This window comes from Acomys minous (assembly GCF_964271855.1).
Source record: "Acomys minous genome assembly, chromosome: 10".
NCBI classification, from domain to species: domain Eukaryota; kingdom Metazoa; phylum Chordata; class Mammalia; order Rodentia; family Muridae; genus Acomys; species Acomys minous.
Genome location: NC_140491.1, coordinates 42434497 through 42461907, shown reverse-complemented (window position 1 = coordinate 42461907; position 27411 = coordinate 42434497). Strand labels below are relative to the sequence as shown.

Below are 27411 nucleotides of genomic sequence, written 5' to 3'. Positions count from 1 at the left end.
AGTTAGTGTTGCACACTGATTGTTTATTAAGCATTTAGCCACACAGAGGACAAGTTAACAGCCATAGTTACAATCGAAGGTAAGACCAAACACTGGGCTGGAAAAAAAAATTGTTTTGTTTTTGTTTTTTGGGACAGGGTTTCTCTGTGTAACAGAGACATCTTATTATCAGCAAAAATCATAGCCACATAAAAAACAAAAGCTGGAGCCATTGACATTAGCTTTCCACACGGAAAATATTTTTCCATGGATAATACAGAAACTACTTCATTGATAAGTCACCAAAAAGTAAATCTCAAGTTTCTGGTTAATTTTGGAGACACACATGACGCCACATATAACTGTGATTCCACGAAGACAGGGTGATGGTTATTTTTCTCTCACTCCGGTTTTCAGGTATGCTTCTTTTCAACTTTTGATCTCTACATAGAAAAGAAAATATCATAAACTTGGGGGCTAACAAAAAAAATAATAAAGAGGGTTGATAATGTAGTTCAGTGATGGTACACATGCCTAGAAGGCCCAAGATCCTTGTTCAATTCCCAGCACCACAGAAATGAAAATAAAATAAAAAAACACAAGAAGTTTGTGTACTTCTAAATTGACTACAGAGAAGGACTATGCTATTTCTGCAGTGAAACAATACAATAGTTTTAACTCAAGAGTTTATGTTGCAAATCTGACATCTCTAACGACAAATTTTATGATCGTTTGCTGTGCTGTCTGTAAAGTTCTCCTCTGTGTAAGCAACCTGGAAGCCTGCCCTTCCTTTACCCTTACAGTTCTGTTCTCGCCTGACAGTCACATGAAAGTCTCATTTGTTGTCTTTAGGCATCTAAAGTATATTCTGATATTTTGCTTTGGTCAGTTCTGTTGGGGGGAAATCTGAAGGGAAAGTATAGAGCGAGATGCATACATTATGAATGTATATTCCCACAGAAACGAACACAAGTTCGTCTGTAGAATCCTTACACGTGGCATTCCTTCTGCTTCTCCTGAGTGAATAAGTTACAGTTCTCCCCTCCGCTTTACAGTGGAGCCCAGCCACATTGCACTGAGTGGCTACGCCGGGACTGAGCTGGAATCCTGACATGCGGGGGAAGACAGGATGTTCCTGGCACGGCTTACCTGAGGCAGCTCTGCTTTCACTCCTTCGCTGCTCTCAGCACACTGCTTGCCAGCTCTCTGATGTGCTCCCAGGCCAGCTGCACGTGGGCAGACTCCACAGTGCGAGAGCACACAGCAAAGCGAAGTACAAACTTGTCTCGGAGACGACACGGAACCAAGTGGATTACTTTGGCACTGTTTATTCTTTGTAAGAGAGTTTCATTCAGCTGGTTGGAGCCCTGGGGGAATTATAACACAAAGTCTGGTAACACGCAGAGATGGTAGCCAGCAAAGAAACTATCTTTACTTTCCATTTATATGTACGATGCCAAAAAGTTGGATGAAATAACTAACAAGGCTAAAAGAACTTATAAGATCACTTCTCCCTATGGTAGCATTTCTCCATGATCGGTATTATCAGAAGTTGGCCTTCTTATCCTCTGAGTTTGTTTGTGAAAGATGAAGGTCCCTGGAGGCACTGTCAACAAATAGATGAGTATAAACAATGTCTCTGGTCCACCAGAGCAGCAGCTTTAGATACGTTTGGAGCCCACAGGATGTCATGACAACAGAGATATTGGAACACCACAGTCAAAGCTGTCGTAAGACCCTGGAAAGGACATTTGTAAGTGCAGGAACATGGATGAGCTCTATACAGCCTCTCTAAAAAGAGAATTGTCAGATAGCTGGGGACAGAGAGGCCTGTGCCCTCCACTCCCAGGGACTGGCCAGTGATAAGAGGGCCTTATCAAACACCATACAGAAACCTTCACTTTCCAGCTGGGCCCCAAGGAGAGAGGCTAGTAGGTGTTCCCTGTCTATCCCTTCATGCTTCTGTATGAACTGTCATGAAGTCGCTGCCCATCTGCTAAGCCTGTCAGTCTAGCAAAAGACAGAAGGGGGCTGGTTTGGGGCATCACTCTAGCAATAAGACTGTTGCAGGGCAGTACCATTTGTTCTGGACTTTAAGAGTCAAGAGGTAGAAGGATTCACAGGAGGGGCACTATCCCTACTGCCTGGACCATGGTAGCTGAACACCTGCTGGGGACTGAAAAATGCTCCTAGCCTCGGACAGATTCACATGCCTCTAGCTTTGGGTCCAAGTGTGACACCTAAGAAAGTCTTAAGTGCACAATGAAAGAACTACAGGCGAACCTCTGTGAGTTTGAGGCCAGCCTGGTCTACAAAGTGAATCCAGACAGCCAAGGATACACAGAGAAACATTGTCTCGAAAAACCAAAAAGAAAGAAAGGAAGGAAGAAAAGAAAAGAAAGTAAGAAGGAAAGAAAAGAAAAGAAAAAGACAAAAGATTAAAGGAATCTGGCCAGGGAGAGGGAAAAAGAAGCAACTATGCCATTGTAATGCCACATATTTTATGTCCAATAAAGGTCCACAGGGCCAGAAATAGTGCTTAACAGTAGAGCAGTTGCCTGGCTCCTGTGAGACCCTGGTTTTGGTCCCCAGTGCCACAAAAACAAATTTTGTGTAGTGCTACTTTAAGCTAGCAGAGTGGTGCACATCTGCAACCTCACCTCTTGAGAAAGGAAGATGAAGAAATCCTTTCAAGATAGTCTGGGGTGATATAGGTAGTTTAAGTGTAGCCTGGGCTACATGAGATCCCGTCTCAATAAGTAATCAGCCACAATATGTGCTGTGGAAGCCATCAAGGATAAAGAAAATTGAAAAATTAGACTGGAGAAAAGGAGGTCAAGGGGAGGAATCACATTGTGTAGTTACAAACAAAAAACTTAAGGAATAGTGTTTGGCTGATGTGCTTCCGGTTCCCAGAAGAAAAGGCCTCTTAGCCAAAGAGTATGGCGGATTCTGCGTGTGAGCCTGTGCATACTACCAGGCATGTGAGAAGGGACAAAACTGAGGCAAAGTGTGTGTGGCATAATTTTAAGTTATACAAATCCACTGATAGTGTTAGCTTTGACAGCATCATGTCAAGAGTAGAACAGACAATCACAAAAGGCAATAGTATACAGAGGTCTTTAGGGAAGGCAAATGTGTCCTCAGATTATATTATGGTGACTGCCTCACCACTCTATAGCGACACCAACAACCACTAACATGGACAAGCTAAAGGCCAAAGTGAATTACATTTTAGTAAAACTATCAAAATTAAAATATAAGCACCCTACAAAAAGTTAAACTATTCTTACAGCCCCACCCTACAACAATGAAAACAAATACTTGGGGGACAGAAAAGTCAACACAACGCCAACACCAATGTTGGTAGACCTGCCACACACCAAGCCCCAGCAATATGTATCCCTGAGACATCCCACGCGGGGTACATGTGGCCCGCTCTCTTGCTTGTTCTACACATCTCTCCTAGACATTACATTTTATGCTGGCAGAAAGCTTGGGGCTCCTCTCTCAATCTCAAGTCACAACACTAGTGCTTGCTGCTTCTAGAATGTCCCAGGCTTGGATCTCATCTCAAAGCTCTGAGAATGAAGATGAGGGAAGGACATGGTACACAGAAGTACAGCACCGTGAAAATGATGTTCACCAGATTACTCCTTCTTAGGGCTGCTGTCTAGGCTTGGGCAAAGAGGCCTCCTGGCAGAGGCCTTCAGAACTGATTCAGAAACTTCCAGTCAAGTGTAGTGGCATGCATCTGCACGCCCAGCTACTTGGGAAGATCACAAGTTTCAGGTCAGCCTGGGTAACATCTTGAGGTCCCCGTCTCTTAATATTTTTCCTTTTTTAAAAAGAGGGGATACAAAAAAAGGAGGCAGAGTTGCGGATGTAGCATAGCGCTGACTTGTCCAGCATGTGTGAAGCTCTGGGTTCCATCCCAGTACTGTAAAAAGGAGAAGAAGAAGGCAAGGAGGAAGAAAACAAAACATAAAACTCTTGGCCTATTAAAAGCCATCTTCGTAATGGCCAGAGCATCTGGTTTCATTTATAAGGCAGTGATGAGCAGGGGGCCTTTTGAGTAACATGGTTGTGTAAGTCTCTGCAAAGATAGCTTACTCCCTTGCCGATCTGGGCAGGCTTCCCTCACGAAGTGAACACAGAGCCCAGGTGCCCCCTCTGTGCAGGAATCTTGCCGAAGCATATATAGCCAGATGATTGGGACAGTGGGGTGTGTTTATCTAACCAGTCCCCAGATGTGCTGATGCTGTGTGTCCACAGGTGACCTGGTTACTGAGGCCACAGACAGCTCAGCAGAATGACAGTTCCAGAGGGTATTGGATGGACCCTTGGCGTTGAGTCAAGAGGAAAAGCATCCAATCACATCGGAGGGAACTGGGCAACAAGTCCACAGAGGAGAGTCTACTGGGCCAGTCAGCCAGCCAGCACCGCCTGCTGAGCACCACAGGTCATGTTCTGTAGCCCTTGGCAACTGGCACACAACTTTGCGTGTGGATGGCATGAAGAATTACTTTATCTCACTCAACGAAAACCAAAGATGGCTGAAACTGACATAACGTACCTTTAGCCGGAAGCAGACCAAGCCAAGAATGACTTCCGCGCAGATCTCAAAGCGAGGGTCCTGGCGTACCAGAGACTCAAACTCATGGGACAGCTTCACATGCTGGAAAAAGAGAAGGGAAACTTGCTGTCTTTCTCGTCACAACTGAAGCCTAACCCTGGCCACCCAGCACCCTATAAGACTGCATTTACTACCCACTCACATGCCCTGAGCTAGGCCTGTTCCCCCTCACCAGCATTTCCCACACAGGTTAAGAGGATACTTAACGGCCACATACTACCTAGATTACAGTTTACTTTTAAAAAAAAAAGCACTCATTTTTTTTTCTGTCCATGAATCTATTGTTTGTTTTGGTTTTGTTTTTCAAGACAGGGTTTCTCTGAGTAGCCTTGGCTGTCCTGGACTTTGTAGACCAGGCTGGCGTCAAACTCAGAGAACTGCCTGCCTCTGCCTCCCTGGGTGCTGGGGGTTAAAAGTACATGCCACCACACCCAGCTCATAGGTCTATGATTTATCCCTCCTTTCTCTTATTATAATTCTCTAATAAGCATTGTAAAGAAGTAGTGGAAGATTCTAGAGGAAAGAAAAGCTACCCTGACCTCTTCATGATAGCCTAAAATATTGTGATACAGCTTGACTCGTTTGCAGCTAGGAAAACTGAGGCCCGGTGAAAACAAGTGTCATTCCCAAGGCCTTGTGTTCAGGCCTTGGCTCGGCTGGGATTCACATAGGCTGGCAAACACTGGAGTGGCGCTTCTGTAGTAGGTGGGGCAGTGGTCCCAGCCCTACTCCCAGCAATAGAGTGGAATCACCTTTACCTGCTACAGCACACATATGGCTGTGTGAACCTCTGTCATGGTGGTGCATGCCTTTAATCCCAGCACCAGAGAGCCTGAGGCAGGCAGACCTCCATGTGTCCGAGGCCAACCCGATCTTATGTACTGAGCCCCAGGCTAACCAAGACGACATAGTGAGACCCTGTCTCCAAAATAATAAAATAATTAAAAAAAAAAAAAGCTATGTGATTACATTGAACACATTATTTAATCTCTAGATGCTGATAGAACTCAAAAGCTGATTAAAAGCACATATGATCTGCGGAGAACACACTCGATCACTGTCCAAGTGCACACTTAGCTAATTGGAACCTCCTGGCACCCAGCACTAGCTGCCCCAGGCTCCATGCTTAAGAGGAGCTGAAAGCACAAAGCTTTTTGAGACTGAAATGCCACTGAAGCAACTGTTCCTAGTCACCCCACCAGGGGGCACTAAAGACTCAGGACTAAAGTGATCTGCAATTAGCTGAAACCTAGGAACAGCCGTTTTGACCACTCCAACAGTCTCCCGTTAAGGCAGGATTGGGGCCTTTCCAGAAAGACCCCTGGTATATCTTTAGCCTAGCATACCCTAATCACAGCAAGCTGTCCTGAACTGAAAGTCTCCAACCCCTCCGACTAGTAAACCACTGCAGGATTTCCTTCTTATTACACCGAGTTGACTCACCCTCCTTATCCGTTTTGCAGTTGGATCAGGGACTATCTTAGAAATCTACACACTCTCAGTTTCTAGTTCTTTCCCCTGTGTAGCTGTCTCACTAGGCTTGATGTTTACGTACATTTCCTTACAACAGGTTTGTGATCTGGACAGATGCCAATTTGTAGCATGTGACAAGTACTCTACAAACAAAATGTCACGCTCTGCATCTTTGTCATAGAAGACAAGACGGGCCGAGACTTTCAGCCCCGCCTTTGGCTGCACATCTGGTGATGCAGTGGGTACCAGGACTTAAGGGGAAAGCTGTCACCACCACAGGCTGGAAACCGCAGGCATGCTTGCCTCATCAGGATGATGCTGTGGCTTAGAAAGGACTCAGCTCTGCATCTGACTAAATGAGTAGACAAGCCCTGGCTCATACTCAGGACTCAGCTTCCCCAGCTGTTGAAAAAAAAAACAACAACAAAAAAGTAGGGTAGTAGGGCTTGGAACCGATCAGTGGCTCCTCAAAGTACTGAATGCAAAGCACATCCTAGTGATCTACATAGCTTTTTCTTTTTCCTTCCCCCCCTCCACCCTCCCTCCTCCAAGACAGGGTTTCTCTGTGTAGTCTTGGCTGTCCTGAAACTCGCAGATCAGCTTGCCTCTGCCTCCAGAGTGTTGGAATTAAAGGCCACCACCACACAGCCTGCATGGCTTATTGAAACAGAAGTTACACAGTGCCCTGGAAGCCTCCTTGAGACGCATGGGACTAGACAGTATCTATTCCAACCAACTCAAAGGTTCTCTTAGTTTGGCAATGTGTGTGTGTGTGTGTGTGTGTGTGTGTGTGTGTGTGTGTGTGTGTGTGTTGGGGGCATTATATCTTACTATTAGTATGGCTCAGTCAAATTTGCTGTTGAGTGGATATAAGGAAACAAAGAAATTTACACGAGGCTTTAACCTACTTCCTGTAGCTGACAACCTATAGTCTTTTTGTTTTTCTTTTTTTCTTTTCTTTTTTTTTTTTTGAGACAGGGCTTCTCTGTGTAGCTGTCCTGGACATGCTTTGTAGAACAGGCTGAACTTGCAGAGATCCCAGAGATCCGGCTGCCTCTGTCTCCCCAAGTGCTGCGTTACAGGCATGCACCACCGTGCCTGGCGGATAACCTATATTCTTTGTTTTGTTTTGTTTTGTTTTGTTTGAGACAGGGTCTCTCTGTGTTATTTGGGGGGGGGTTGTTTTGTTTTGTTTTTCGGATAACCTCTATTCTAATGAAAGTGTCTTAGAAGACACATCAGACCAGTTTATCGGTGCCCTAATCGTAAAGACACAAACCACAGCCTGACTCGAACATTACGCTTAAAATGCTATTTCAAACAATAGTAGAATAAATATTCTGCTGTCCCTTCTCGGACTTTCTGTCTTTCTCAGCTTGTATATGAAAATTCGGATGTTTATGGCAGTGCCTCGTGATGTTTTCAGAACTCGTCCCCACTGTTGGGCAACGTGCTTACACCCGAACTCATTTCTGATTTTTCCGAACACCATTAGAATATGACTCGGATAAAGAAAGAAGGCAGTCACCTTGCGAATGTAAGCCTGCAGCCCCTTGACTCCGTACATTCTAAAAACAAACCACATTTTCAAAGATCGAAATCTCCGCCCCAGTGGGATCTGCCAGTGCTGAAACAAAATATAAAGAAAAATGTCAGTGAGGCGCATGTTAGCAGCCAGGCTCCTTTTCAACTTCTCAGTTGGACGGTTTCTTCTGGAAGCAGCCAGTTTCCTAGAGAGTACCCATTTCCCTGCCGGGATGGCAAAGAACTTGGTGTGTGAGTTGAGGGAGAGGAAAGTGAGACGCTGTCTTCACATCTCTTGGGCATGAAGACAGAAGAAACACTGATTGAGAGGCACTGAAGTTTACTATTTTCACTAGACAGATGTCTGCTGAGTACACACCAGAGGAGGTACGCCGGGAAGAAATAGGAAAGATGTGGTCCTGCCCCAGGCAGCTTCCGTGGGGGCAGGAGGTCATGCAGGCAGAGAGAGGGGGGGTGCTGAACCCCTTATGTGTCGGCCTTTCTCTGCCTGGATGCACTGAAACTGCACTCTGAAACAGTATCAGTGCCTTTGTTTCACTGACCTCTGGCGAGTGACCCCTAATACCCTTTTTACCAAAGGAGCCTCCTTCTGCTTCTCCTAACTTTCCCAGACGGTCAGCTGACAGGCTGTTCACACTGGCTCCTCACATTCTTCTTGATGGTGATGGATGATGGTTGGAAATGCAATAAAAGCACGCAGGAAAGGACACGGATGAGACACAGGCCTGTCGGGAGACCGGCCTAGCAGTACTTCCTGGCTTTCTTTGAAATTCTTGACTTGAGCTTATAAAGGGCATGCTGGGGGAGGGGAGCTCGTTACTTCTTTGCTAGACCCTGGGCTCCATTCCTGTGGAGAGAGAGAGAGAGGCACACGCGGCTCCCTGCTGGCTGTGAGACCAGTGTTCTGCAGTTAGAAAGAGCACCCCAAATTCCACTCTTGTCTGCCACCAGACACACAAGTAAGAATTAGCCTGAGCTCAGTGCTGGTTCTTGGAAAATAAAGATTATTTTTAAATACAGTTGTTCCTCCCTGAATCGGGAGGCAAGTTACAAAAATCTCTCCCAAGTTGGGACGACAGTAAACTTATATGCTGTTTTTCTTCATATATGCCCATGGTATGACTCCTTCTTGTTGGAGACAGAGTCTCCTTATGTAGCTCTGGCTGGCGTGGATTCACTTGGTAGGCTAGACTGGCCTCAGACTCTGAGTGCTGGGATTAAAGGTGTGCACCATCGTATCTGACTTTACTCCCTAGTTTAACTGCCGACTGCTGAACTATTTCTTTATGAAGAGTCCTGGTTTTCCTGAGTTATTATGCAGTCGGCCAAGTGTATAAAATCAAAACGGGACAAGGAGGCCATAGGTTGTGCAAAGTTTGTGGGGCTTATTCTTTTTTCTTTTCTTTTTTTATTTAAAAAAATTTTTTTTGTTAATTTTTTGGGACAGGGTTTTTTTTGTTTTGTGTTTTTTGTTTGTTTGTTTGGTTTGGTTTGGTTTTTTTTGTTTTTGTTTTTGGGGGTTTTTTTTGGTTTTTTGAGACAGGGTTTTTGTTTTGTTTTGTTTTCTCTTTTTTGTTTTTTGTTTTTTTGAGACGGGTTTTTTTGTTTTGTTTTGTTTTGTTTTGTTTTTGAGACAGGGTTTTTGTGTTTTGTTTTGTGTGTGGTTTTTTTGTTGTTGTTGTTGTTGTTGTTGCTTTGTTTTGTTTTTTGGGATTTTTTGTGTGTGTTTTTTTGTTGTTGTTGCTGTTGTTGTTGTTGTTTTCTTTCTTTCTTTCTTTTTTTTTTTTTTTTTGAGACAGGGGTTCTCTGTGTAACCTTAGCTATCCTGGACTCACTTTGTAGACCAGGCTGGCCTTGAACTCACAGCGATCCGCCTGCCTCTGCCTCCCGAGTGCTGGGATTAAAGGCGTGCGCCACCATGCCTGGTTTGTGGGGTTTATTCTTTAAATTTTGCTTCTGCACAGCTTACATACCATTGGTGGGAAAGGAAGGGAAGAGCCGACCCCACGCCAAGTTAACTTAAAATAATCAAAGTTCTGTTGGCAGTTGCTTACACATTTGCCAAGGTCCCGTGAACAAAAAAACTCCTTCTCAAAAGTACAGCAGGGTACCCCCCACCAAAAGCAGTATGGAGCCAAAGACCACAGCAATATCAGGATGACAAGATTGTAAGTGATCTTATTCTCAAACTACTTTTAATATTATTCTCATATTATCCCTTAAGTAATGTTTTCTAAAAAGTGACTTGGAACCTCAGTAGGGTTTGTGCGTACAAAACTGGATGAGATAACGGCTTGTTCTCCTGGCCGTTCCCATATCTGCACATGTCCTGGCTTTTCCCTATGGTACAAACTTCACTGAAATTCTGTCCTGGAGGAGCTATAAGGACGATTTCCTGATAACCTGCACCTGCCAGACTACAGCTGTCACCAGAGGAGGGAAGGGTACTATTATCAGCGGCTGACATACTGCCCCAAGAATTTAGACACACTACTTTGGACAAGAGGCTTTGATAGTGTCCTGTGCTCGCCATGCACACCCGCCTCCCCACCCAGCAAATCAGCCAGATCATTTCTTGAGGCCGAGAAACAGCAGATGCAGTGGGCCCCTTCATGTTCCCGGCCGGCTTGGCTTCTATTCTTGGAAGAAGCCTCCCAGCATTACTTGCGGTTCCAAATTCCTTTCCAGAGTAAAGCTGGGACAACCTGGTGTTTTCAAAATCCAGAAAACATTTGTGGCGAGTTAAAAAAAAAAGGGGGGGGGGAGAAGTAAAGCGAGTCGAGCAATGTCTGCCAAGACAGTCAGTCTCCTGTCCACGAAGCTGGCTCTTCCCTGACTCTGTTCTTGCACTCCCCAGGACGCTGCCCCAAGCACACAGCAGAAGGCAGAAAGAGGGCCATGTGGGCTGTGGAGCCTGATCCGTGCAGGAGCTGAAGTTAAATCTTCCACTTGTCTTAGAAGGCCTGTGCCTACCAAACTGAGACCTCCGAGGGATTTGGCAGAGCTGTTTACCGCAAAGCCACCTAAATATGTCCATTCGAGCACATTTACAAGGTGGACTCTTGTGGACTCCTGCTCAGGAGTGGGGAGTGCGGGGGGCGGCAGCAGCACAGTAGGGAGCCCTTGGCACTTCAGTGGACAAAAAAAACCACTCACTTACCCTGTAGTCAGTGATGAGTCCTGGGGAAAAGACAAAGACAAAGACAGAGAGGCCGTTAGCAAGAGGAATCTTTCCTTCCTTCGGGCGTACGTTAGAAATGATGATTTCTGGGGCAGACATGAAAGTACCCAAGGCCTGACTGAGGTTATGTGTTCCATGTGGCTCATTCAAGGTAACAAGATTCAAGGGAGTCCCTGAAAGCAGGGTGCTCAGGACACATCTGGAAGGCGGAATTATTAATGGAGTGGGTGATACAAAGAATGATTCAAATAATAAGCGGGGTGTGTGTTTGTGTGTGTGTGTGTGTGTGTGTGTGTGTGTGTGTGTGTGTGTGTAGTTTTCATCTCTGTGTTCAAGGACGTTGGCTGGCATCTGACACCAAGCAGCTGCTCTATGAATAACCCTGAGTCAAATTCCTCATCCTGGACCCAGTGCCCCTTACATTGGTTTTGAAAAGGCTGTTTTGCACTCTGGTGTCCTCTGGTGCCTAGAGCCCTAGATCCCAGGGCAGCATGAGGAAGAAAGCCAGGTGAAGAGCTGCAGAACAGTTTGTAGAATGCCCTGGAGAGACTACGGGAGAGCACTGAGGTTGGCTCCAACCCTGCTGTGCAACTGGGCACAGTAAGGAGTCAGGCACCTTGGAACGCTCTTCCATAAGCACAGGCCACACAAAGCATGTTGCAGCTTGTATGGGTCCCTACATTCTAGGCAATAGCTATTGGAGCATGGTCGTTTCAGCTGGGACAGCCTAAAATACCCAGCATGCACTGCACAGCAGAGTTCAGATTCTATTATCAGGACATCTGACGTCATTACTTGACTTCTATTGGGCCTCAGGAAAATCTAAGTCTTTTCTTTTTCCTTCTTTCTTTCATTTGTTCATTTGTTCGTTTGTCTTTTTCTGTCTGTTTCTCTTTTTTTTTTTTTTTTCTCCTTTTTGAGACAGGGTTTCTCTGTGCAACAGCCAAGGCTATCTTGGACTCGCTTTGTAGACCAGGCTGGCTTTTAACTCACAGAGATCCACCTGCCTCTGCCTCCAGAGCGCTGGGATTAAAGACAAGAGCCACCACACTTGGCCTAGGTCTCTTCTCAATAAGAGTAGCAATGGTGGGGACACACGTAGCTATCAATCTCAACCTTTTGAGAAACTCTGAGACAGAGCATACAGTTATACAGGGTCCTCAGTTCCCATCCCACACTATGAGCTTTTCTTTGGAGACTCTCGTCAGCAATGGAGCCCTTAAACAAACCCGATGGCAGTGGCACAGGGACAAAAATAGCCTGGCAGTGACTCACAAAGGCCCAAGGTAGCTGGTAATAACTACATGACTCATAAGTGAAAATGAATGGATGACATCTCCCCCTTCGAGTGTCTGTGCCCGGGCCATCTGATACAGTACCTCTAGCCACGTTCAGCTGCTTTAATCAAAACCGTTGTGTGAAAACTAAAGGAAATTGAAAACGCAGTTCTGCCAGATGAGCCATCTTTTAAGTGTCATCTACCTTCTGTGGGTTAGTGGCGGCCATGTGGACAGCACAGAATTAAAACATTTCCTCAGTGCAGGAGACACGGTGGAAGGGTACAGCTGGACCCTTTAAAGAAAAGTACTTAGACACAGCCAGTTCTAGAGCTAGAGGGTAGCGTGAGTGAAAATCTGCTTCTTGGTGAGTCTGTTGCGTAGGGGTGAGTGAAGACTGGGCCTCAACACCCAAGCTCCTTGTACCATCACTTAGTGCCGGCAGAAGCAAAACCAGCAAGGTCCTATGATTACAGCTGTTTACACACCGTGGACTACTTATTATGCCTTAAAGCCTACTACATCTATAAACCTTCAGAATTTATTTTGGTGGCGGTAACTAGCAAATGGAACATTAAAGCAATAAAATCAGACAATATTTAAAACTGTGAGAAATACAATATATTGATGATTGTGGTTTAATAATTTAACAAATGTCTCCCACTGGCTCATATATTTTTGGACATTCAGTCCCTAATTGGTTCTGGAGACTTTGGGACACAGAGCCTGGCTGGAGGAATTTTGTCACTGGGCGGGGGTGGGGTGGGGGGGGGGGTGGGCTTTTTATAGCCTTACCCCACTTCCTGCTCTCACTCCCTCTGCTTCCCGTGTGTTGATGAATATGTGACCAGCTAGTTTCCCGTTCCTGTCTAGCTCAGTATGTGGTCCTGCCATTTCCACCATAGTAGACTCTATCCCCCTAGAACTGTAAGCCAAATAAGCATTTTTGTTTTGTTTTGTTTTGCTTTGCTTTGCTTTGTTTTGTTTTGTTTTTGAGATAGGGTGCCTCTGTTACACAGAGTGGTGGCTGTCCTGTACTCTCTTGATAGACTAAGCTGGCCTCAAACTCACAGAGATTTGCCTGTCTCTGCCTCCTGAGCTCTGGGATTAAAGGTATGCGCCACCACACCCAGCTGGGAATAAGCACTTTTGGATTTTTTTTTAATATTTTTTTTATTTTATATACATTGGTGTTTTGCCTGCATGTATGTGTGAAAGTGTCCAATCTTGGAGTTATAGACAGTTGTGGGCTGCCATGTGGGTGCTAGGAATTTAGCCCAGGTCCTTTGGAAGAGCAGTCAGTACTCTTAACCCCTGAGCCATCTCTCCAGACCCAAATAAGCACTTTTCTAAGTTGCTTTTGTTCATGGTATTTTTATCATAGCAACAGCAAAGTAATTAATACAGAAATATTTGCATTTGGAACGTTGAATTAGGAAATCTGGTTTAGCACTGACTCTTTTCTACTTTGCAAGACAGATCTTTATTAACACAGATTAGGTCTGAAAAGCCTACTTAATGAGAGCAATCATTTCCCCCGTTCATCAGCAGAAGCCAGCATTTTTTGTTATGTTTAAAAAAAAAAAAAACTCAGGCTGGGGATACAGGCTCAGTTGGTGGAGTGCTTGCCTAGCGTGCACAAAAGCCTGGATTTGATACCCAGAATCATAAAGTAGGCGTGGTGATTCATTTCTGTAACTCCAGCCCTAAGGGGTAAAGGCAAGAGGACCAGAAGCATGACGTCACCAATCCTTGGCTACGTAGTTGAGTAGAAATACTTGTCAGGGATTTCTGCTCTCTTGGTGCCCTCAGTCTCCAGTCTACACTGACTCGGGATTTTGTACTGGGAGCTGTGGCCTACAAAAAAAGAAGGATAACAGACACACAGGATGGGGCGTTTTATGTTTTGTAAGAAGAAGTCAGCTGCGTTGTACACCAGGATTCGATGAGGAGACACTGGCAGAATTTCCCGTGTATCTCTCTGTACCTGGGAAAGCCACTGCTATAATTTCTGTAGACAGTGGCTGTAAAGATGTTCTCAGCAGCCAGGTGGCGGTAATAGACATTTGTTTGTTTGTTTGTTTGTTTGTTTTAATCCCAGCACTCAGGAAGCAGAGGCTGTCGGATCTCTGTGAGTTCAAGGCCAGCCTGATCTACAAGGCAAACTCCAGGACAGCTACAGAGAAACCCTGAACTCTACTTGAAAACCCCCACAAAAGAAAAAAGGAGTACGAGGAGGAGGAGTTTTGGACCCTTAAGAAGTGGGGCCCATTGGGATGCTCTTAGGTCCCAGGAGATGTGCATTCAAAACGAATTATGACAGCCCATCAGTTTTTCTCTCCCCTTTTCCTACCCTCCTCTGACTTACGAAATAAATACGCCACAATGTGAGCACTTGTTTTACTACATGCTCCCACCGTGACGTGCTTCCCTCAACAAAGGCTCGAATCTATGGGGCTGCCCCATCTTTGACTTGAGCCTCTAGAAACATGAGTTAATTGCCTCAGGCATCTCACTGTTGTCAAGAGGCTGACTTACAGTCACCATGGCTCAAACACCTCTTTGTGTCTGCTTTCCGCCATGGTCTCTGGGAAGCACATAGTGAAATTAGAGGCCACCCCTGTTACTGTGGGCTTCCTGCTATGGCTTCTGAGAGAAGTCTGTGTGTCCTCACAGTACTGTTCACTGCCTCGTTCTCTTCCTCGGCAGTCTCTGCAGACACCGAGCCTCCCTAATTCTTTTAAGGTACCGCTTCGGGCACAGGACACAGATCCCCCGCCCCCGCCCCCACCCCCCAAATGCAGAAGTGTGCACTGGGGCACCAGCCCTACGTAAGTTTTCTTGACACACATTTTTCTCTTCATTTCTTTTCTCTGCCCAGCTTGCTCTTTTTTTTTTTCTTCCCCCTTTCTTCATGGTATTGATGGATGTTGTGGCATTCCTTTTTAGGAAAGACATCAGCACAGTCACTACTTTAAGTGTTTTCTTTCTTGGGAGACATGCCTGTACTTGCACTGAGGCTGATGGCTGCACTCCTCCTGTCCCGTGTAACTCAGGCCCTTGAAGCTTCCGGGGGGGAGGGGGGTAAGCCAGAGCCTCTGCTGGAGGAATTCAACCACTGCCCCCACCCCCACCCCCAACTCAGCACAGCATAGGAGGAGTTCTGAGAGTAAGCCAGGGGAGCAAGAGAACCCCTCCAGTCCCAAGAAAGCTGCTATGAACTTCTTTAGCATTGCCAGCACAGCACTGAAGAAAATGATCCCTGAGCAGCCTGCTTAAGCTCACCAGAGTCTTGATGACTGTGCTTCAGATAAACAGGGTCCATTTTAAAGGCGCCAGTTAAGTCGTTTCTCTGTTTCACCCTGATTTGAGAGAACAAAAGATAGGGCTTGTAAATTCCAGCAGGAATAAAGATATCCTAAAGACATTCGGACCCCTCCCTTTGGCTATCAGGCGTTTAAGAACTCGGATTGGAATTTCCCCTGGAATCTCTCATGCTGGGAAAAGGAAAAAGCTAGAAGCTAGGGCCAGCCAGAGGATAACTTGTCTCCCAGAAACGGGCTTCATGCAGTTCTGAAGACTTGTCAGACCATTTTTTTTTTTTTTGAGACAGTGGAAGCAGGGCAGTGAAGGGCTAGACCACACACTGACCAGGAACGCTTAGTTATGCATAGCCCTGGGTCTTTATTTAAACCCGATTTCCATGTCCTTAACCCAGAAAATGTGGGTGGAAGTGTCACTGGGCCTCTTTACTTGTGGCCCACGGGAGAAATCGTTCTGTTGTTGATTTTTTTTTTTTAATCATTATTATGCCTCCTCATCAGCTATTGAGGGTAGGGGAGCAAGCCCGGCTTGTTAGGGCTGCCCAGGTCCAAGCTCTGACTCTAAGAACAGAAAACATCTTGCTGACCGGACAGCACTATACTGGGCTTTTGTGGTTTCACAATTTGTTGTTGTTGTTGTTGTTTTTCTGCTACTGACAATCAAACCCAGGACGTCGTTCATGCTAAGCAAGCTACACTACCAGCCTACCACTGTGATCTTCATTTGCATTTCTGATCATTGATGGATACTTTTTACCCAGAGGCCTTGTGTTGGACACTACATGCAAGTGGTACACAGGCATAAACACACACACACACACACACACACACACACACACACACACACACACACACATTAAGTAAGAAAATAAGTCTTTTAAAAAAAATATATATATATATACATATATATAAACTTAGGGCCAGGCGCAGTGGAACATGCCTTTGGTTTTGTCCAGCAGGAAGGATTCTTTTACCCTAATGCCTTTTCTGAACCAGATGTGATAATCGTTTCTCCTTTTTCTTTAACATGGCAAATTACTTTTTTTTTCTTAGCATTCTAACACACATATCTGGAATACACACATTCTGGACCATTATACTATTTTGCTAAACATCACTGGGTTTTACTGAAAATGTTTTTGCAGAGGGAGAGTGAGTACCTTAGCAGATTGGGGCCAAGGAATCACACAAGAGATGTATTGACTTATAATTCAAATTTTTATTTTTATTTATTTATTTATTTATTTAAGTTTTTTGAGACAGGGTTTCTCTGTGTAGCCTTGGCTGCCCTGGACTCACTTTGTAGACCAGGCTGGCCTCGAACTCACAGCGATCCGCCTGCCTCTGCCTCCCGAGTGCTGGGATTAAAGGCGTGCGCCACCATGCCCGGCTTCAAATTTTTAATTTTGTGGATTTCTCATCTGGTTTTGGGGATGAAGCTGAAATTAACGTGACATAAACAACACTGGCTCTTCCATGTGAACTACATTTGTGCTGGATTGACACCTCCCACGACTGACAGCAGAAGGGCTGATTTTGAATATTTTACAGGCAGAGGGGTATGAGTTCTGGGGTTTTCTGTTTATTCTTAAGTCAGTTTTTGCATGCCGAGTTGTGGGCATTCTTGCTCCTACTCCTCTCACTGTTTTTCCCAGCCCCAGTGTGTCTGCAGCCATAGCCTTTTACTGTCATCCAGGACTGATCAGTGTGCGCTTATTACTTACTTCCTTATTTGTGGTGCTGAGAAATGACTCCAGGACCTTGAATGTGCCATGGGAGAAGCTAACGCTGAGCTACATCCCAGCCCTTCTTTTGTTTTGTTTCTTCCATCTTTCCTGACATCATTTATCTAACCAGACAGAACAGTGACTAGTGTCTGGCTTTGTCGGTCTTCTCTGCCGCTCTAACAGTAAAGAGATGTTAAGCTCTGAACGGACCATTTCATACTCACTTCCATACGAAGGAGTCAAAGTACCAAACGAACAGTAAAAGGCTTATGAACAAAATAATGAATTCATGAAGAAACTATTTACTATGCTTACAGTGACTGCCAGTTTCAGAAACTTGCATTATCATGTCCATTTCAATATTTAAAGAAGTCAACCAGTAAAAATAAATTAATTAATTAATTAATAAGAAGCCAACCAGAGTGTTTATGTAATATTATGGGCAAACTGTTGGCGAAATTTCATTAAACAAATGAGAGGCACTTCTATTTTAAAGGTTACAAAACAAAGCACAAAGCAAAGCAAAACAAACGAAAGCACTCCCAAACCAAACAAATTTTAAAAATATATGTTTTGTTTTGTTTTGTTTTTTTAGTGAGATCTTAAAACATATCTGTAAAAAATTATTAACCTGGGACTGTGGGTTTGGGCCACATTTTGCAGGGTCTGAGGCTTAGCCACCTCGGACCTCTCGTGTTTACAGATCTGTTTACAGATCGTGTTTACAGCCTGTGCTCTATTTTGACAGAGCAGATCACACTACTGCCATGATATCAGGGCTAACAAAAGATTTCTTCTTGTTTAGCGGGTAGATGTTCAGGACAGCGCAAAAGACCATAGAAAAAGTCCTCGGATTTCATACTTTGACTGACTCCGGGTCAACAACACCTTACAAGGCGCCATCTTCCCTTAAAGCTCTCTGCAAACACTCAGACGGACCCCTCTACCCTCCCCCTCCCCGCCCCGCCCCCCCTCGCCCCCGCCCCCAGCATGCTCCTCAGAACCCCTCCGTGAAGGCAGCTGGGCAGGGAAAGACCGGATGGGGATGTTGTGTCTAACTAGTGACCTTTTGCCTTTAGGCTGTACTTTCTGGGCTAAAATTCAGGGCCTTTTGTAGTGTTCAGAGAGAAAACACAGTCAATAACTGTTTGAGTGAAAGTTGAAACAGAATGGCTGCCTAATGTCGGCCCCTCTTCACCAAAACACAGCCCCTGCTTCAGCACAGCGTCTGTGCCTGTGATGAATGATCCCACTGGCTTCCCTGAGCACAACTGTGCATGGGTGTGTCAGATACGTGCCGCATCCTGTATCTGCTCTTAGTCGGTATGACAAAGTGCAGGAGTCTGTCTTACTCTTTAATCAGGCCTGCGCTTTAAGACAACAGTCCACCCGCCCTGATAAGGATCTCTGTGTACCCTTTCTCACAAGAGAAAAATCCCTCCCTGCTCTGCCCCCAGCTCTCTCGACCTATCTCTCTATCTCTCTTTCTGAAGGAATTTTGTTTGTTGCACAAGCTGGTCTCAAACTCCTGGCCTGAAGTAAACCTCTTATCTCAACTTCCTGAGTAGCAGAGGCCATAGGTGCAAGCCTCCACGTAGTGCTGGATTAAGCCTTAAGCTCTGGCTTCCTTGCCCGTAAAACAGGCAAGCAATTCCTGACCCTGCAGAGCTATTGAGGGTGAGATAAACTGTGAAGTGCTGCAGAAGTGGCAGGCATTCGCTTAGAAGGTGAAATTTTTATGAAGAGCTCCAGAACTGCAGTAAATGTCTGACATAAGGATGTTTATGTCAAGTCTGTTGTCACTTCTAGTAAGGACCAGGGAAAAGTACACAAACTCTGTCCACACAGCCTGAGAACTTAGTTTGTGTGCTGCTTCTTGGCAAAAAAAAGTCTGTTGTCATCTAACCTGACACAGCCCTTCTTCAAAAAAAAAAAAAAAAAAAAGGTATGCTGTGAACAACTGTGAAGCTTGTGTTTTCTGTGAGCCTTGACTGGGTAGCTGCCTCGTCGCTATGTTGAACTGGAAAGCACGGGCCCAGCCCAGGGCTACTCAGCTCTAACCCGTTCTGACTATGAGAATAACATTTTTGAAAAGAAGCACATGTTATATAAAACCACCAATTTTTAAATGCAGTAGCTTATTTGAAAACCAATTCAGAGCCCATCTTCCAACAGAAAAATCTGCAACTCTTTCAAACCAAATCAGAGCTGGGCATTGTGTCCATTCGACCTCAGGGCCTTTGCACACACTTTCTCACTCCTTGCCTGTTTCTCTCTCCCTATTCAGATGTCTGGTCAAATGTCACTTCCCCAAAGGGCCTTCTCCTGACCTCCCTATCATAAATAACCTGTCAGTGAATGAAAGAACCAATTCATGGTGTCCTGACCACTTTTTCCTCCTCGCCTCAGCTCCCAGGCCCTCTGTTCATCCCTCGCCCAAATCTCTCTGCTCATCTCTTCCCCAAGCCTCCTCATCACAGACACTGAAGCCGCCATCACCTACTCTTCGTGGACTACCACCCACTATTTTATCTAGTTTCTTAGCTTACCTTGGTTTTTATCTTATTCCCTGGCACTCCATGCCTAAGACCACTAGAATATAAAATAAGTTGGTTCTTGTCTTTTTTTTTTTTTTTTTTTTTTCAAGACAGAGTCTCTCTGTGTAACCCTTGGCTGTCCTGGACTCACTTTGTAGACCAGGCTGGCCTCGAACTCACAGCGATCCGCCTGCCTCTGCCTCCTGAGTGCTGGGATTAAAGGCGTGCGCCACCACGCCCGGCTCGGTTCTTGTCTTAATTTCATAACGCTCAGACTCAAATGAGCTCTGAAGTTTCTTTTTATCTGCTATCTGAACATTGAACCCAAATCCTGAAGTGACTAGGTGTTGGGGTCTCCTAGGTTTTGAGGTCACGGTGGGTGCAATCTTAGTTAAGAGACTTACCGAAGGGCTCTCATAAAAGACCCTAGAGAGGTCCCTCCCCCCTTCCACTAGGTGTGGACACCGTAAGAAGGAATTGTCTATGAGGAAGTGAACCCTAAGGTGATGTACCAAGTCTACTCGGACCCCAACCTCTTGGTTCTTTTCAGTTTTGTTATAGTAACAGAAGGCAGAAAGCTCAGAGGGTAGAGTGTCCTGCACACAGGCCTGGCAGCTTAAGTTCAGTCCTGGGCTCACACAAGCTGGCAGGAAATGGCCAACTCCTGAGTGTTGCCCTCTGACTTCAACACACATTCCAAGGCTTTGTGCATGCCTCTACACACACACACACACACACACACACACACACACACACACACACCCCTATACAAATACATAAAAATTGTAAAATGTTATTTAAAATATTGTGACAAAAAAAAAAAGAAGAAGAATTTGATTTTACAACCAACTAAAGGATTGCAGATAAGCTACTAAAACAACACACTGATTATTTGGTAAACTGGGGATTTGACCTTACCTAAATTGATGGAGGGCGATGTTTCTGTTTTAAGGTGAAGTATCATCTGTTTCATTACATTATACACTGAGTGATTTTGCCAAGTAAGCATATTGAGACCACTAAGCTTACATACTGTACAACGTTCAAACCGAACCTTTCTCCTGATTAATCAGTTTCCCACTTTGATTTTGTTTGTTTGTTTGTTTGTTTGTTTTTGGTTTTTCAAGACAGGATTTCTCTGTGTAGCCTTGGCTGTCCTAGACTCACTTTGTAGGCCAGGCTGGCCTCGAACTCACAGCTATCTGCCTGCCTCTGGCCTCCTGAGTGCTTGGATTCAAGGTGGGTGCCACTACGCCTCCTGCTGATTTTGATTTGTTTTTTGTTTTGTTTTGTATTCTAAAGAAACAAATTTCTATTGTTTCTGCACTGCTCCCAGGCATTATTTCCTAAAACATCTTGATGTGGTACACCATTACTCAATTTTTAAACTTATAGCCAAAGTGATTTACTACATTGTTACTAAGAATTTCCAGAAAAAAAAAATTTAAAGACATCATACTTTTATTTATTCTCAGCAAGTACTTTAAAGCATTTGGATTGTTTAAAGTCAGAGTTAGTCTGAGAGGCTTGATGATAAATCTGAGAATAAATACACAGAAGCAACAATTAAATGTAAGTAGTGAAGTTTCCTGGGATTTGGAGTCTGCTCACTACAGATAAGTCAAGTGACAGGTCTCCTGTCTCCAGGTTCTCTCCCCTCAAGCTAATCGGTTGCAACAATAACAGTCTAGATAAAAGTTTACAACCAGAGTGAGATTGAGCAAGCATCCCAGCAGTGGCTTTGAAAGGGAAGCGAGTGGTGAGCTAAGTGTAAATTAGCTGTGCTGCCTCTGCTCTCATGAGGGCCCTGGATGTGTCCTGGCAGGTAGGCCTCTGTCTCTGCAGAGACAAGGGGTCACCACAGGCTACCAGGATCTGAGCAACAAAGAAACTTACCACATGGCAGAGCAGTCAAAATTCACCAGAAGCCACTTGTGGGGATTAAAGTTGAAGGAATCTGCAAACTATAAGGGAATAAGAACAATAAAAATGAAAGCAGTGCAGCCACAGCTCTTTAGGGAGAAAGCAAGACCTTGTGTATTATTATTATTATTTTTTGGCAGCATGACCTGATCTTTATTCTTTTTTGTTTGTTTTTTAACACATTTTTATTGAAAAATAAAATAATTCATATTACATCTCATTTGCTATCCCATCCCATGCATCCTCCCATTCCTCCCTCCCTCCACTTTCCCCCATTCCCCTTCCCTATGACTGTGACTGAGGGGGACCTCCTGCCCCTGACCTTGTGTATTCTAAGAGTTCACATCCTACGTGGTAACATCACACGAGAGTCCCCAAGCGAGTGCTGCGAGCCCTAGAAATCTAGAATATTCAACTGATAAGTACTGTGTCCAGAATTAGGCAGATCGGGCCTGCAAATACTTTATGAACACCATTCCTTCAAACTTCCTAAGGAGGCAAATTTCTTAGAATATGAGAAATTTGATGACAGGAAAGAGAAAAAAAATCTCATAATTAATCTACAGTGATTAGAAATTCCTTTTTAAAATTTAACTGAAGGTTCTTTGGCCAGCATAGCACAAAATGAGAACGCTTTCCCTGTACCTAAGGGTTTTCCTCCCTCCGTTTTAAAGATGAAGTCTAAGTTCAGTCCGTTCCTGACAGTTACGGGTTTTTTGCCTGGAGGGTCACAGGTAACAACTGCAGCTTGGCAGACCCTGTTTTCAAGGAGAAAAATAGGTTCCTCCCAACAGCTGCTAGAAGGCTCTCAGAAAGCCAGAGTCTCACAAAGGCTGCTTTCTGCCATTTTCCAAACGCCGGCCCCAGCTTCCCACGTGACTGATGAGTGGCAACGCGTCCATTTGAACGGCGGGGATTTGGCCTCAGAGCTCAATTTAGAGAGAGGCGAAGCTCAGTCTAGCCCGATCTCCTAACGGGACAGTTTTCAAACTTCCCAAGGCTTTGCGGTTGCTCCTCTTTGTTTAATTCCAGGGACCCTCGCTAAGGAGGTAGCAAAGCTCTAAGGGGCCTGACTGGTGTCAGCGATAGCCATGGGGGCCAGGCAGAGCACGCTTCCATATGGACCCAAGCTGGAGGTGCGGACTCATTTCCTCCCAGGTTTCAGAAAAAGTAATTTTGAGAAGGAGACAGGAAATTACAGCAAGTTTCATTTGTTGATAAAAGGAAACAAAAGGTTAAAGAGGAGCATTGTTTGCTAGGGATTTTATTAGTTCCCTCCGCTGGGGCTGATCTGTTTAAACTTCTTTCATTACGGTACAGTGATATCTTCCTCCCGCTGACAGAGAGGACGGCCCTTATCTGCAAGGGTCGGGCCACAGCAGGATATTGCGGCCGCTTATCTGACCACGGAGCGGCCAAGCCCTCAGCCAGGCAAGGAGAGAGCGGTACCGCTAATGGAGGAAAAATTGCAGTGATTCCAGGTCCCTATGAGCGCTGTGAATGCTGTCTGCTGTTGATAGGATCTAGCCGCGGTGCCCATCGCTGTGGTGGTCTCACTGTCCGGCACCCCTCTGTGAAAGGTGAAACTTTTGAGTTGTCAGTTCAGGCCAAAGAAGAGCATTGGTTCATCAGGAAATTCTTAAACCGGATACCTGAACTCAGCAGCCTCTAGCCTAGGCCCGACTCTGGGGGGGGCGGCGGGGGGGGCGGGGGGGGGAAGAGGCACAGGAGACGCGTGGCCCTTCTTCCCTTAAAGGAAAATGGGTTGAGTGTCTCTTATCTGAAATGCTTCCTTATACTTAAAAGTGTTTACATATACAGGGTGAAATAGATTAGCCATAGGACCCAAACCTAAACATGAAGTGTAAGTATTCCAAGATACAGCTTGAAGGTCATTTTACTCAGTGTTTTTAAATTTTCTACGTGTGAGACAGAGCTTCATGATATGGAAATTTACCACTTTAGCATATATCAGGGATTGGAAAGCTTCCGATTCTGGAGCGTTTTGGACGTTAGGGTTTGAATTAGAAATGTCCGCATACCATCAAGCTCAGTGTTCATTTCTTAGACGCAAACACCCACAAAACTAGTAAAGGGGTTTGGCATCATCAGAATCAGAATTTTCCAGATGTTCACACAGCCCCAGTACTTAGTGATTTTGACCTCTTTCTACCTCCTAGGATGGATGCAAGTCTAGCCTCTATGAAACACTCAGTAAGCAAACACAGACTGCCTAAGAGAAAAAGTGATGCTTGCGGAGACAGGTGCCACCATGGCATTTGCTCATCAGCACGGAGGGGGACTGTTCTCATCAAAGATGAGACTGTTTGTATGCCACACCTTTGACATTCGCCTCTCTGCTATTCCGCTCGTATGAGAATTCAAAATAGTAATTAGAAAATCGATTGGCAAGCCTCACATGCAAGCAGAAAGAGGTTTAGAAGGAGCTTCTTTAAGCCCCGGTGAAAAATAATGAAAGCATCTAATGCGCGCTCAGTCTCCCTATGTACCACACTCTTCTTAAACCCACGGATGATTAACGCAGCCATCCCTTCAGCTAACCGCGCAAAGGATTCATCGCTGGGAAAATCCATTTTATGATGCGACTAGACAGTACCTGACCTGCCCAATGGTGCATGGTGATTCCAATCTGGAATGGCGAAGCCTGCAAGCCGATCCTGCTTCCCTTCCAAGGTGAAAGCTCAAGAACCCTCTTCCAAGAAAGCAATCCTTTCTTGGCTGAAGATGGACTCCCCTCATTTAGCGTCTCCTTTCCTTGGACAGACTTCTATAGGAGGCCTCTTGGGGCCCTTGAGCACATGAGTCTGCTCGTCGTCCGCTGGAAAAACCTACCTATCCTATAGACAGCCCAACAGTGGAATTCTGCCTGAGTCTGGACCGATGGGCAGGACATCTTCCGGAGGATTCCGGGTTGAGTCCGTACTGGTTTGTGTTCTTTGCTCTGCAGAGAGTAAAGTCCTGGCTAACTGTTTTGATTGTTAACTTCTCAAGGAAGTGTTTCAAATAAATAAATAAATAAATTAAAATAAAATAAAAACGAAATAAAAAAAGAAAAAAGAAAGTTTCATTTGGTAGAGCAGGATACATTTTTCAGTTCTTGGAAGAGTTCGTGGGACACTTAAAAATGCATTGGTGACTTTCTATGGAATATTGGCCAATCTCACTCAGGTGCATAGGAACACTGTGAACAACACATTGAGCCAGATTGTAGGGAATCGCAGGTTGACATTTTAAATTATTGTCTGACTGGAATGCGTAGAAACTTTATTTTACTCGTAAATTTTTTTTTTTCTCTCCATAGATTTATACGTAGAGTCTAAACCTAGGATGCACAGCTCTGCCCAGGATTTGTAGCAACTGGAAAATAGCTGTCAGCCTCGGGAGTGCTTCAGAAGACAGACTGCATGACTGGAATGCCCTCGGCCCCTGTCCTGAGGAACTGTAATTTCTTTTATTAAGTTAGCTTTCATTTTTAAAAATTATGTGTGTGGGGGCGGGGGCACTTGGTGTCTATGTACATGTGCGGAGTGCAGGTGTGCACAGACCAGAGGCATCTGATCTCCTGGAGTTGCCGTTATGGGAGTAGATTTTGGAACTCAAACCCAGGTCCTCTGTGAGAACGGCATGCACATTTATTTGCTGCTCCGTTCTCCAGCTCCCGGAGGAGGTGTAACTCCTAGTAACCACTGCAACTGGCTAGAAAGTAGTTTGCTGGAACAAACCAAAGCACTATAAGTTGGGGTGTCCAGTTTTATTTGTTTGCGTTGTTTATTGTTTTGTTTTTGAGATAGGGTTTCTCTCTGTAGTCTTGGCTGTCCGGAACTCACTCCGTAGACCAGGCTGGCCTCTGCTTGGAGTTAAAGGTGTGAGCCACCGCTGCCCAGTGTGGGGCGTCGAAGCCTTACAAAAGGAGAATTCACTGATAACACATTGGGTTTGCTTTTGTTTTTGCTTTCTTATTAAAAGTTTTTTTTTAAGATTTATTTATTTTATTTATTGTATGAGTGCTTTATTTACGGAAGAGGGCATCAGATCCCATTATAGATGGTTGTGAGCCACCAGGTGGTTGCTAGGAATTGAACTCAGGATCTCTGTGAAGAGCAGATGGCGCTCTTAACCACTGAACCATCTCTCTAGCAACCTTGTTTTTGCTTTTTAAATGACCTTGGGGTAGCAGTGCTGCTCAGTGGAAACTATTTGCCATGTACACAGGAGGCCTGTGGGCTTGATTCTCAGGGCAAAAGGTAAAAAAAAAAACAAAACAAAGACCTTCTTGAACAGCTTGCTTACCTCCACACCGTTCAGGAGATGCCGGAACTCAGGACAGATAAAGGCACTGCCCGCATACGCAGCATCAATGTGCAACCACACGCCCTCCTGGTTGCCTACCAACAGAAGCAAATGGTGAGTTCTCGCCTGAATACCCCTCTATCAGTTGTATTTGTGGAGCAAACAGCTGGATCTCCAAAAGGCCTCCCATTAGGAGGCTTTAAAACTGAGGGCAGAGATACCAGCTGCTGGCTTTCCAATATGTCAGCTGCCCAGAGCGTGCTTAGAAAGTGGAGGAAAAACAAGCAACCAGTCAGCATAGTGCTGAGGCCAGCACATGCCACCCCTACTGTGTTTACCTAATTCTCTTCTGTTTTCCATGCCCGTCACTCCACCCGCCTTGAGTGTACTCCCTCATTGGGTTTGCTAACCCCCCCGCTCAAATCTCCCTTTGAGAAACATCCTTTACGGAAAGTAGGGCATAATCCATACACTGAAGATCTTGGTTGTCAATTTGGCCAGATTTGGAATCACCCAGAAAGACAAAGCTCTTGCCATGTACGGGAGGACATTTCTAGGAAGCATTAGCTGAGGAGGGAAGGCCACACTGAAAGCAGGCGGCGCCTTCCAATGTGTAGGTCACATATAAAGAGGTCCCAGAAATAGCACTGTCACCTTCCGGCCTCAGATACTGTCTCCTGGTCAACTGCATTTATTGTTAACGCTGTTCCCGGCTAATGTTGCACTCCGGCTTTCTCAGCCTTCCACGATGGACTCAGTACCAGAAACTTTGCAGGTATCTCGAAGCCTTCAGCACTAGACTGGGCCTTCCTAGGCTGAGCAGTGACTGAGCTCCCCGTGTCTCTACCTAAAGGCAGATATTGCAGACAATCTAATGCATCCCATTTGTATAACATATGGATCTCTAGATGTGTGTGTATAGGATATGCACGTATACATTTCTGTTGCTTCCGTTCCTCTAGAGAACCTTGCAAATACCTACACTAATGTTGCTCTGCCTCCCCCATGTCCATCACAAACTTAGGTAATTTATCTTAAACTACCCTTGGCTCCTGCCATAAATGATTTGTGTTCCCTAATTGACCTAGTCACTTTTCCTGTTGCTTTGATAAAATACCCTAAGAAAGGTAACTTAAGGGTGAGCGGGTTCACTTGGCTCACAGTTCAAGGTAGAGTAGACCTGACAGCGGGAGCCTAAAGTGGGTCATCCTGCTCAATCTATGACCAAGCAGCAGAAAAGGATGACTTCTTGTCAGCCTCAGCCAGCTTTCTACTTTTGATGCAGCACAGGACTCTATCCCAGAGAACTGGGTTACTACTTTTAGGGTGGGTATTTTCACCTCAATTAACTTAATCCACATAATCTTCCCAAGGTCTGGCCAGAGGCTAACCTAATCTAAATGAGGGGACTGGTGTGCCTGGAAGCTTATCTTCTTCAGGATTCCAGACCCTATCAAGGTGACAATCAACACTAGCTTCCACTCCCACCACACATAACA

General features: G+C 45.1%; 1 protein-coding gene across 3 annotated transcripts in view; it reads right to left on the bottom strand.

Moving 5' to 3' along the window:
* Positions 1-2: 2 nt before the first annotated feature.
* Positions 3-27411, bottom strand: part of DDC (dopa decarboxylase) — a 91130-nt gene continuing 63721 nt past the window's right edge. For all 3 annotated transcript variants that reach the window (XM_084798335.1, XM_084798336.1, XM_084798337.1), the window contains exons 8-15: positions 25913-26007; positions 21575-21642; positions 15377-15453; positions 10794-10813; positions 7617-7715; positions 4556-4657; positions 1129-1346; positions 3-422 (exon numbers count right to left, since the gene is read on the bottom strand). In XM_084798335.1, the coding sequence (XP_084654461.1) occupies positions 1146-1346; positions 4556-4657; positions 7617-7715; positions 10794-10813; positions 15377-15453; positions 21575-21642; positions 25913-26007 (662 nt within the window). In that variant the 3' untranslated portion in view covers positions 3-422; positions 1129-1145. The remainder of the gene's footprint in view (positions 423-1128; positions 1347-4555; positions 4658-7616; positions 7716-10793; positions 10814-15376; positions 15454-21574; positions 21643-25912; positions 26008-27411) is intronic.